General features: G+C 41.9%; 1 protein-coding gene across 1 annotated transcript in view; it reads right to left on the bottom strand.

The window, feature by feature from the left end:
- The window catches only part of LOC108258218 (zinc finger protein 850), a 40201-nt gene extending 32928 nt beyond the window's left edge, over nucleotides 1-7273 (bottom strand). Inside the window, 6 exon segments of the mRNA XM_053675919.1 lie at nucleotides 1-1073; nucleotides 3672-3791; nucleotides 5688-5780; nucleotides 5940-6072; nucleotides 6781-6886; nucleotides 7219-7273. Of these exon segments, the coding sequence (XP_053531894.1) occupies nucleotides 1-1073; nucleotides 3672-3791; nucleotides 5688-5780; nucleotides 5940-6072; nucleotides 6781-6852 (1491 nt within the window). The 5' untranslated portion in view covers nucleotides 6853-6886; nucleotides 7219-7273.
- Nucleotides 7274-12793: the final 5520 nt, after the last annotated feature.

The following is a 12793-nucleotide window of genomic DNA, read 5'->3' as shown; positions in this document are numbered from 1 at the left end:
TTCTCCATAGTGAATGCGTTGGTGTTGCTGAAGACTTCTTTTTTGGGAAAAACTCTTCTCACATTCTGAGCAGTTATATAGCTTTTGTCCTGTGTGAATGCGCTGGTGTTTTTGTAGATTACTCTGGTGATTAAAGCTCTTCCCACACTCTGAGCAATGATATGGCTTTTCTCCTGTGTGAATGCGCTGGTGTATTAGTAGGTCACTCTGTCGAATAAAACTCTTCCCACACTCTGAGCAGTGATACGGCTTTTCTCCTGTGTGAATGCGCCGGTGTTTTTGTAGATTACCCTGGTGATTAAAACTCTTCCCACACTCTGAGCAATGATATGGTTTTTCTCCTGTGTGAATGCGCTGGTGTATTAGTAGGTCACTCTGTCGAATAAAACTCTTCCCACACTCTGAGCAGTGATACGGCTTTTCTCCTGTGTGAATGCGCTGGTGTGTTTGTAGATTACTCAGTCGATTAAAGCTCTTCTCACACTCCAAGCAATGATATGGCTTTTCTCCTGTGTGAATGCGCTCATGGATTAGTAGGTCACTCTGTCGACCAAAACTCTTCCCACACTCTGAGCAGTGATACGGCTTTTCTCCTGTGTGAATGAGCTGGTGTTCTTGTAGATTATTCTGTTGAATAAAGCTCTTCCCACATTCTGAGCAGTGATACGGCTTTTCTCCTGTGTGAATGCGCTGGTGTCTTTGCAGATTACTCTGTCGAATAAAACTCTTCCCACACGCTGAGCAGTGATGGGGCTTTTCTCCAGTGTGAATGTGCTGGTGTTGTCCAAGATGACGCCGGTTAGTAAAACTCTTCCCACACTGTGAGCAGGGATAGACTTCTTTCTGCATTTGTTTATTAGAGGAGTTACTGTTGAGTGTAACAGAGACTGTTTGCTGAATACTGGAGCTTATTGCAGTGATCTGGTTCATGTCTTTTAATTCTCCTGATTGCAGCAGTCTCTCATACTCCTCATAGTGGTATCTTCTGATGTGTTTGTGGAAGTTAATTTGAGATGTATAGGAAAGTGAACACCACGAGCAGGAGAAGACTTGTACCTGGGCATCATCCATGTCTGGAGCAGAAAATGAACAGTATTAGTATTAAATTCTTTGTCAAAATAGTTTAAACTATTTTTAGAAAAAAGAATGAATCTAACCAGTGCTCTAAAATGATAAAATGAGCCAATGACAAAATATAATTTATGGTTATTTAATTTTTTTTTAAATAATTGTGTAATTTTTTTGCTGCTTTTGAACAATTGTCCTGCTTCTATGGATTAGAAATAATATTGTATTATTTCAACAACAGCTATAATCACACAAGAGTGATCATTTGATGTTGTAGGGATTATTTAATAGAAAAAAGTATATGTTGACCTTGTATTTTTAAGCAAAAAACTTAAAATATATCATTGTGGCAGAAGGGGCGTGGTCACATGTGAGAGGAGACGGGCTGAACTGGCAGATAATGTGTGGTGATTCTCACTTGTGTCTTATTACCGCCAGTTTATTTCTGTGTCGCTGTGCTTTCAGTAACTGCCGTAACAAAAGACATCGATCGAGCTGGCAGCGCTTGCCCCACGCATGCACGCACGCACGCACGCACGCCAAGAAGTGTGAACTTGAACCTGACAGAGAGAAAGCTGTAAGACTGGACGAACCCATTTCCGGTCATTGTGCTGTTTTTGTTGAGTTTTTGAAAGAGCGCTGAAAAGCACGGACTGAATAAACGTGAGCCCGGAGCTCAGATAAAGTTCCACATGCTTCCCAAGTCTTCCTCCACACTCTCAAACAACAGGGTTTTACAGTGGTGCCGAAACCCGGGAATTGGGAAGATTTTGCCGCCTACAAGGAAGCCTCCCCATTCGGCAAAATCAAAAAAAATCCCTCACCTTCCTCCACCAAACCCAACACAAAGAGCTCTTTGACCTATGCACCAAGCTGCAGCTGCGTTTCGAAGCACTTGTGCAGAAGCAGGCCGAGAGCCGGCGGGCACTCCAGAAGCTGCAGCAACCCAGCACTTCTCCAGCTGTGTGCCACTGGAGTACTCCAGCATAAAGAGGGCGGTTGCAGTGCGTCGCAACAGCTGAGGGACTCCTTTCGTTGGTGGTTGATGGCAGAGGAGCAGAATACAGTACAGTTCATTGAGCAGGTGGTACTGGAGCAATTCGTTGCTCGACTCCTGACAGGAATAGTGGAGTGGGTCCAGTGCTACTGGCCCACATCCGTGGATGAAGCCATGCAGCTGATGAAGGATCAATTAGTTGCGGTTCCTGATCCAGGTGTCCTTGGTCTTTCTCGCTTTGTCTCACTCCTCCCCTCCTATCCCCAGAAACCAGAAGCCCGGACCCGGTTCCCACCTCTCCTTGGGAGGGGTGAGATGGGGTCTCTTGCCCCACCTCTTACCCCTCAACCCTTGGTGTGGATTCCCCTCCTGGATTTTACCTTCGACAAAATGATAGTAACCAATGGTCAAAAAATTCAGCCTATTGTTGCACTCTCCCTCCCAGTTTTCAATTATTAAGGGATGGGTTATATTGCATGATGCAGGATACACAAACTAAAAAAGAAATGACTCAATTACTGGTACCAAAAAGCTGTAGGGAACTACTGTGTCATGTGGCTCACCATAATCCCCTGGCTGGCCACTTGGGCCAGGATAAAACACTAACCAGCCTAATGGCTCATTTTAATTGGCCGAGCATTCGCGGCCAGTCATGAGAAAGGTGTATGTAAGGATAGCGCTTTGTTAGTCCTATTGGATTAGGCAACAGGTAACCTGTGTTATGGGTCAATTTGACCCCATTTCCACATTCGAGATGTGTGAAATACATCTCGATTAATGATTAATGTCTTTGAAAATTTTTTGTCTTTTGTCTCATTTAGGGTTATGAATTGGTACCTAATACTTAGTGCCATAGAAATGGTTTTGGACCTCAATTCCACATGGACATTCTCGCTGTGGTTGCTGGGACTACGGCTGCTGCTATGGCCTTAGGACTGCAATTACCACATGCGGTTTTGCACTCAAGTCTCCTTTAGTGAACATTGAACAAGGTCAACAAAACAGACTTCATATAAAAACCATAATGAACTTTCCTTTACTTTCACACTATCCATTGTTACCCAGATGAGGACGGGTTCCCTTCTAAGTCTGGTTCCACTCTAGGTTTCTTCCTCTTATTACCTTAGTGAGTTTTTCTTTGCCATCAGCTTGCTCATTAGGGATAAAAGTCACACACTTAAAATCTGTATCCTGTGTTTATATGTTGCTATAAAGCTGCTTTGAGACAATATCAATTGTTATAAGTGCTATGCAAATAAAATTGAATTGAAATACAGTGGTGACGACCGCTGTATAGCTGACTAAACCCTCTATGTCACCACACCTCACCTTCCTTATAAGCATGAAAACATGTCTTCTCTTCAGTAGGGTGGTGAAAGATTGGTATCCAATACATCCTGTGTTAGACCAAGTGAACTGACTGAAATGCAACAATAAACTGCCAGCCTCACAGCTACCACTGTTGCTGAAGATCATCTGGATGTAGAGGACACTTGATTTCACACGATACAGGAGATCGTTCCTGATTAGGAGCTCGCATGATGATAAATGTTGATATTAATAGATTGCATAGTATAGCAAGAGTTAGTAAAGTGTGTTACTCAACCCCAGTCTGTCCTTGTATGTAGATGGTCTTCATCTTCAGAGTCTTCCTCTTTTATATGATTCCTTTCAAATCCTACATTATTTTGGTCTACATCTTCCACAGAGTTTGATGTCCCAGCATCTGAAATCCAAGATTTACATTTACTCAAGTAAAACTGAAGAACAAGAGCAAACCAGTGCTGAAGGACTGGTCCAGTCACAAATAAAGCCTAGTTAAGACTTCAAAAAGTTATTCATAGGGTGTAACAATACACTCAGTTTACGATTTGATTTAATTCATGATGCTGGGTTCACATTTTGATATTTTCAGAATATTTTAAACAAAATTTGAATAAAAAAATACCATGAGTGAAGAGTACTTTTTCATTTCTGAATGATAACCAATGCAAAACAATGTGCAATTTTGCCTGTATCAAAATTTTTTCAATTAAAAAAAAAAACAACTATAGATTCACTATACCTTAAAAATAAATACATAAACGTATTAACTCTCCCAAAATTTGATTGCATAAACCTGTCTCTCTAGGATTTTGTGATTTTGCGATTGCAGACATGAACACAAAATAATGCAATCTCTGCATTAGTCAGAGGAGTTTTTGTCAAAGTTACCGCAGATTTTGGCAGACTGCGCCCCGAACAGCACAGTCAGCTTTTCCACCCACTGACACTCCGCAAGTGGTCCAATCCATTCACATTAGCCAAGCAGCTCTGGACACCTGCCGAAGATGGCTACAGGCAGTCGCTAGGTGAGGAGATCCAACTGGCATAGGACCGTGTGGAGGCAGATCTGGGGGCAGGTGAGCCCCCCTCTTTTCTCTGTCTCTCATTCTCCCTGCCCCCCATCCCTGCACCCTAGAAATTGGGGATAATTACCCTGAAATCAGTGCCCTGGTCCTGGGGTTTCCCTACCCCTCAGTCCTCTCCTTATCCTTCAACTCAAATGTCTCCCCTAATTCTGCCTCTCTCCACGCAGGTAGAACCATCCACACCCACCAGAACAGAGGCTAAACCTGGGCAGGTACGCCAGCACGGCATTGAAGCTGGGCATTTCCGGGATCAGCATTCCCTGATTAATAGAATGCTGATCTCATACAGTTCCATGCAGATCACCACATTTTAGCATCCTGATGCATCGTGTCAAGTATTGTTTAGAGGTGCAACAACTAATCGATAATAACCGATTATGAAAATTGATGTCAACGAATCTCATTAGCAATTAGTTGGACTGCATGAGGCACGTTTACTCATTGCGTTACTTCTCTTCTGAAAACACGCATCGGAGAGTACAGACTAATATTTTGTTCTAAATGACATTTTATAGTCCTACACTATGCTGTCTAGTATAAGCATTTTAGAAGGGTAGTATCGTCTCAGATGGAACAGGAGTGTTTTTTACTAACTGGAAGTATAAGCCAGACAATGACACATGACATCAAATGCACGTTATGCGATGCCACTAGCTTCAGCAGAATACCCAGAGTCAACGTTACCTTTTATGCCCAACAAGACCAGAATCACCATCAGACAGAGATGCAATCATCAAGTGACAGCGGAAAAAAAAAAAAGTGTGCGACCCAAGTCGCAAAATGCAGGGGAACACTTTGTAATGAAGTGTAGAAGATTGTAACCTGCAAACTTTACAAAGTGGAGCTTTTGTAGCATGGAAACATGAAACTGATGCACGAGCACAAACTTGTGTTTATGTCCAAAATGCTTCACTGGGTGCAAGGGGTTGAGGGAAACTGGAGCAAGTTGCTTAAGAGGTTCAGTTTAAATCAAGTTTACGGTCATTATATTATTTGCGTGCTACAGTGTAAATTCTGTAGTTTATTATAACGGTGTGGATTTTATTTTAAATAAATGAAAAAAATGGTACTGAAAGTTTTTTATCTGATTAATCGAAAAATAATCAGCCAATTAATCAATTATGAAAATAATCGTTAGTCGCAGCCCTATTACTGTTACACCCCTAGTTGCAGAGTTCCAGTCTGGACCATAATGCACACTGTTGTCTTACAGAGATAGTCTTTATCTTCAGGTTCTTCCTTTTTCACATGATTCTGTAGGTCCACAGGTGTGATGTGTCCCACAGAGACTGGTGTTGCTTCACCTGAAATTTTGTTAATTGAATTTAAATGTTTTAATTTAACTTAAAAGAGTGAAGTACAAAATATAAATGGTGAAAAGTCAGTGATGTGGTTGAGATTAGATTAGACAAAAAAGTATTACTGAATATTAGACTGGATTGTAATGTGCCATGTTGACTTACAGAAGTATTCTTCATCTACAGTTTCTTCCTTTTTTACATGTTTCTGAAGGTTCACACAGGTGATGCGTTCTACAGAGCCTGATGTCCCTCCATCTGAAGACGTATATTTTTCTGTCTGCACATCCCCACAAAGCTAATGAACAAAGAGTAATAATAATTATTTACAAAAGAAAGTCGATTAAGTGATATTGCATAAGCAAAAGTGCTGTTATACAGAATATCGGCACAGCTGTGATTCGGCCGTAGACAAGAGGCTGCAGGTAATCACAGCAGTGTCGATATTCAGTACAGCAGTACAACTGCGAGTGTGATCGTGCTTTTATGTGACAGTTTTCATAATAAGAAATTAATATCAAGTAACTAACATTTCAGACACAATATGGCCAAACATTGGTTTATTTTTGCTGTCAATGGAAATAATTCCCAAAACAGCCACAGCTAGATAGAGCTTTCCATGTTGCCGTGTAACACACAGACTAACTGACAGCCTGTAGTTTTAATGTAATGATCTACTGCTAGATTTGTAATTTATGCAGAAAACACAGATAAGTGGAGTGATACACACAGTGAAATGTCCCAGTTCCGTTATAATAAATATCAGCACTCTTGGAATGTCACTTGACCAATCAAATTAGGGGACTGAAACTAACAGTGGTATAACACAACATATAGTCCATGAGGATACTGAAGAGACGATGATAACATGGTTTACTTGATTAGTAGGAGAGAATGCAACCTACCAAGGATGGCAGCTGATTAAGAGAAGAACATTCACACAGTCAGGTGAATCTCTTAGTTATTAAAAATGTTGTTTAATTGCACACATATAGATAACTGTTACCTGTGAGTCAGTGGGACCAGGAGTGTGTGGAGGTTTTCTAGAAGAACACGGTCGCATCCCTGCTGATTCCATTATAAGGTCTTACTATGAGGTCTAAATGGTGTTTCTGGAAAAGGAGGCTCTGATCATAAGCATAACCCACTGTAATCTAAAACACCATGTAATTTATGAAGCTTTCATTTAAAAGAAGACTGGGAGAATAAAAAATGATTTAATACGCCACTGTATAATTCTCTCTGTACTGCACTTCGAAGGTTTGGGATTCAGTCACTAAGTATTAGCCGAGCAGCTCAGCTAGTTAAACTTACCTCAGGTTTTAAAATAGAACATAGTGAACATCCTCAAATACAGACACAGTAACAAGCTTGTTTTTTAAATCGATCAAATCTGTTATTGTATATAAACCAGTCAGGAATATTTTCAAGTAGAAAAGATTACCTCAATAAGAAAAATAAACCCGTTCAGTCAGGGGCGAAAAACCTCTTCGTCTTCTTCTGTTGTGAGTTTACAGCGCCTCCTTCCTCTTCTTTTAAAGTTTGTTTTTACTGTTATTGGTGCATTACCGCCACCATCTGGATCGGAGCAGCGAAATTAGGTATTAACAAAGAAAGAAAAAAGGGGATGGGGTCTATATAAAACTTTAATCCTGTTAAAAGCCTATTAATCTTAGATAATTTAATAATGCAGTATATACTTTCCCTTGTCCTTAACCACTTTTAATGCAATGTTGATTACACCCATATTGAGTACCTCTTCTTTAAGTTCAAAGATTTAATTTACATATGCTGTACAGTTAAGGAACACATGTTCCACTGTCTCTGCTTGGCTGCAATATATGCATCATCCTGTTTCATGTTTTCCTATTATAAATAGTGACTAATTAGACCCGATTGTCCTATTCTAAGACTAATAATTGTATCCTCTTTTGGTTTATTATAGACTATCCTCTCTGTGTTAACTTACCTTTGAATAATGTATAGTTGTTTTCCTTTGAGTTCTCTGTCCCATTTCTCTTGCCACTTCATCTGAATATATATTATTATATTTGTTTTTACCTCATTTTTATGAATATCAATATTTGGGTGCCTTAAAGCTTGTTTAGCCAATATATCAACAGTTTCACTGCCCTCCACTCCCACATGTACTCTGACAGGATTTATTGCATGTTGTGGATGCAATAATTTCATATATTATATCTTGTCTTGATGAATATTTTCCACTTCAGAGATACAGCACCTGCTGCTCTAGCATTCTGTCAAAATAAATCAATATAATCATGATGTATTTAACAATCAGGTCTGCCATGATTAAAATACAAGAGTGATTCACCAGTTCTCTTTATGACTTCACATTATATTTTTAAGTATTAGGCCATATTGGTAACACCATGACAGAAGAAATTGTATAATAGACATGTGAGCAAGTGTGCCCTTTGCTGATTCCACTATAAAGATTTATGAAGCCTAAAGGGTTATGTTTCTGGAAAAGGAGGCTCAGATCACACTGTAGAACCCACTATAAACTAATACCCTTCATAGAGAATTCATACAGACTGTTCAGTTAGTTTAACTTAGCTCAGATTTTAAAGTACAGTGTAGTGAACACCCTCAAATACAGCCACAATACCACTTTTATATTTTTTATATCAACCAAATCTGTTATTATAAAAACCTATTAATGTATAAATTCCGTTAATGTTCACAGTGCCTCCTGCTGGAGAATTCTGTCACAAGGCATCGGTATACAGCTTGAGATCAGGAGCTGCTTCAGCATCACTCACTCATGGTGAATCTCCCTATTCATGGGTTTCAAAATAAAATTAATTCCATGTTGAAATGATTTAATACATAATACCTGTGGAGATTTTTTTTTGTTACCTTTTGATGAACGGTACCAGCTGCACCAGCATATAATTTTTACAAGGGGTTGCTGACGTACAGTACATAAATTACCAGGTGTCATATCACAGCAAACCAGTGACTACATTTGCCATCCTGCATGGTGGCCTTAACATGGCCGCTAAGGACTACACTCCCCCCAACCACACACACACACACACACGCACAAATATATTCACCTTCTCCGGAATTCTAATCACACAAACCTATTGCCAATCTCACACTCACTCCACACTATATAAGAGACTTTTTGAACACCATGACTTTGCGAAGTATTGAGTGTTCTCACCATACCAAAAAGAAAACAGAGAGAATAATAAAGCAATAAGCGCAAAAAGAGACTGGTGTACAGTGATTTTAGAACAGCTAAGGAGTATTTTTTAGGCATGACCTGGACCAGAGTTCTCACTCCACCTCCATCCATGACATACTCCTTTTCAGGGTCACGGGGAACCTGGAGCCTATCCCAGGGAGCATCGAGCACGAGGCAGGGTACACCCTAGACAGGGTGCCAATCCATCGCAGGGCACAATCACATACACACTCACACACCCATTCATACACTACGGACACACCAATCAGCCTACCATGCATGTCTTTGACTGGGGGAGAAAACCAGAGTACCCGGAGGAAACCCCCACAGCACGGGGAGAACATGCAAACTCCGCACACACAGCCCCAGTGGGACTCGACCCCTGGACCCTGGAGGGGTAAACTATAAACTGTAAACCACGGCCTTATTGCTTTTATAAAATGGTTACTACATATACCTGGCAAGGTTTCATAAATTAAACACAGCAACAAAAAATGCAAACATTTATTGATAATAAATAATCATTCTTCTGCTAAATAATGTAGAAGCGAGATCAAAAACCATCAAACAGAACACTATGAACAAAGGCTCGGCACAGTGAATACACTCAATAATTTGCAAAGACTAGTGTTCAAACAGTCAGACAGATCAACAAACCCCCCCGGTCCTGGCACTCTGGGCAAAATGTCTTCACAACCCCTCAGGCTCCAATGCAGGCATTGTCTGACAAGTAGCAGGTTCCTCGAGGAGCCGAGGAGCAGACATGAAGCTGGGACTGGTTCGCCGGGGTCATTAGGCAGGACCCAGGCTTAGGAAGTTGTGTCGTCAGCTTTAGACAGGTGCTTGACTTGGTGGGCCGTCTCGTCTGCTTTTCTTGAGTATGGAGCGACGTCCTCAGTGGAGCTGGAAGGTGGAGCGATGTCCGTAGAGAAGCCTGGTGTAGTGAGGCGTGTTGGCTGTGTTGTCAGTCTCAAGCATGAGCATTACTTGGTGTGCAATGGCAGCAGACTCAGGCACGAGCAAAACTTGGTTTTCCATGTCAGGAGACTCGGGCCTGAGCAGAACTTGTTTGTTTGTGTCAGCATAGTCGGATGTGAGCACAACTTGATTGTCCGTGTCAGCATAGTCGGGCATGAGCATAACTTGGTTGTCCGTGTCAGCATAGTCAGGCGTGAGCATAACTTGGTTGTCTGTGTCAGCGACTGTGGACTGGAACTTGGTGTGGGAAGTCGCCTCGTCGATCTCAGACTGGAACTTGGCATGGGAGGCTGTCTCTTCGACCTCGGACAGGAACTTGTCTTGAATGGCCGTCTTTTCGACCTCAGACTGGAACCTGACTTTATGCTGGAGCTGTGGAGATGAGACAGCCTCATGGGTCTCGTGCTGGGGTTCTGGGGAGAAGGTCACCATGTTGACCTCCGACTGAGGCTCTGGAGTTGAGACTACCTCATGGGTCTCGAGCTGGAGCTCTGGGGATGAGGTCACCACGTTGACCTCCAATTGGGGCTCTAGACTGCGACTACCTCGTGGGTTTGTTATTGTAGGATTTGGATTGTGACATTTGTGTACCTGGGCCTTTGGATGTATTGTGACGTAGGCCACTACTGAAACCTCCTCCAGACTTATCGGCTATGCTGCAAGTGCTGCCTTGGCTCTGACCCTGCTGGTACTTGGAATGTCTAGCAGCCATGAAGGTTTCTGCCAGTTCCGCAGCTTGCCTCTAATAGGTGGGGTTGTGCCCTCAGATCCACGTTCTGATCTCAGGGTTGACAATTTTCAAGAACTGTTCCAGCACTATCATTTCCCCAATCGCCTCCTTTGTTCGCTGTCTGGGTGTGATCCACTTGTCATATAGATCTTTGAGCCTTGCCTGAAGTTCTTTGGGGGTCTCGCTGTCTCAAATTGTGTTGGCTCTGAATCATTGTCTATAAGTTCCTATCTGATCTCGTACTTGTCCAGTAGCTCTCTCTTAGGTCATAGACCAAAGGGTCCTCGATCTCCATGGCGACGTATGCTGCTTTGTCTTTGCCTATTAGCAATGGCACAAGATGCAATGCCCAGTTCTCTACAGGACACATTCATGCTTCTGCAATTTATTCAGAAGTGGTTCGATAATGTTCAATATCCTCATCTTCTTGAAAAGGTAGCATCTTTGGAGCTTGCCAACCTGTCCACTGGGAAGCTGCAGTACCTTGCATAGTCGTAGATGGTACTGGGCCTGGGTTTCCTAGGTTGCAGTTCTGGACTCGGTGGACTACCCGCATGGGTGGGTGTTCCATTGCAGATGGAAGGGACGCTTGCGCTGTCGCAAGCTGTCGCTGTCCCAACAACTGTCACTCAAACCTTTCCCTCTGGACTTCCGTCTGAAGTTGTACCAATTGGTGTTAAAGGGTTTGCCACCTGTGCTCCTGTCTGTATGACTGTAACATCATGCCCAGCTGTTCCACCTTCTCGCCTGTTGTATCAGGTGCCACTGAGGTAGCTGCCACAGACGGTATTTATGACTAGTCTGGTACATGTTCACTGAGATCATTGTCATTCTCCACTGTGATCAGTGTAACTTGCTTCTTAGGAGGTAAGGACAGGTTGAGAACCTGGGCTCCAGCAGTTTAGTTAGGTGTATACTGTGAGCCAAGGCTCCAGATATAACAAGTAATCTTAGGGTCTTAGGCAATCAAAGGTAATCAAAGATAGTTATTCATGTAGGAGCTAACTATATATGCCTTTGTCAGTCAGAGGTTACTAAGAGTAACGTTGTAAAGGTGTGTAAATTAGCGAAGGCAATGTCTGATGCAGTAATATGCCTTAGCCCCATCCCAATGTGGCATGGTGATGTAGCTTACAGCAAGTTATGGTCACTGAACTGCTAGATGTCCAGGTGGTGTTCCAAAAACAATGTGGGCTTTATAGATAATTGGAGTAGTTTTGATTGCAAGGCTGGCCTGTTAAGGTGGGGGCGGTATCCATCCCACTCGGGAAAGTGCTGTTCTCCTTTCTTGCAGCATAGCTCATAGTCTCAAAACAGGCCTAGTTAATCTGTGACAATCCAGAGCCAAGGCAAGGAGCAGACAAGCAGGCTAAACCAACCATCCGCTAGCTGCACTGAGTCCTCACCTAGATTCCAGAATATTGAGGCTATGTCTGTTCCCCAAGCTAAACAAAAATGTATAAATTTTCAGAAAGCTTGTTTTAGTAACCTAATTAACATAAAATTAGATCATACTGAATGCACAGCCGGCACCTTTGATCTGAATCTAGGACTGTTAAATCTTATGTCTAAAGCACTTATTGTTAATGAACCCATTATTGATCATGAGTTTAATATAATGTCTTTAACAGAACATTAAATGAAGCCAGTCCTCCTGGCTACAGTTATATACATCAGCCCCATCTAACTGTCAGAGGAGAAGGTGTCACACTTATTTATAATGATAATCTAAGCGTCACACAAAAACCTAGTCATAAATTCAACTTTTCTGAAGTTCTTTATACTACTATAAGTTATGTAACCACAAAAAATAAGTCTACTGAGTCGATTCCGCTAATTATTATTTACAGACCCCCAGGGCCATATTCTGAATTTGCAGATTTTATCTCGAATCTGGTTGTTTCTTTAGACAAAACTTTAATTGTTGGTGTCTTTAATATTTATTTTGATAACCTGGAAAACCCTCTGAGAACAGCAGTTGTGTCTATTCTAGATTCAGTAGGGGTCAATCAGGATGTAATAGGACCCACTGGAGATCCAGCCAGTGGAGATCATGCAGAAGAGGAGTGTTATGAACAGAGCACCTGGCACCAG

Source organism: Ictalurus punctatus, chromosome 25 (genome assembly GCF_001660625.3).
Source record: "Ictalurus punctatus breed USDA103 chromosome 25, Coco_2.0, whole genome shotgun sequence".
Classification (NCBI taxonomy): Eukaryota; Metazoa; Chordata; class Actinopteri; order Siluriformes; family Ictaluridae; genus Ictalurus; species Ictalurus punctatus.
Note: the sequence above shows the minus strand (reverse complement) of the source record. Positions and strands in the feature narration are given on the sequence as shown.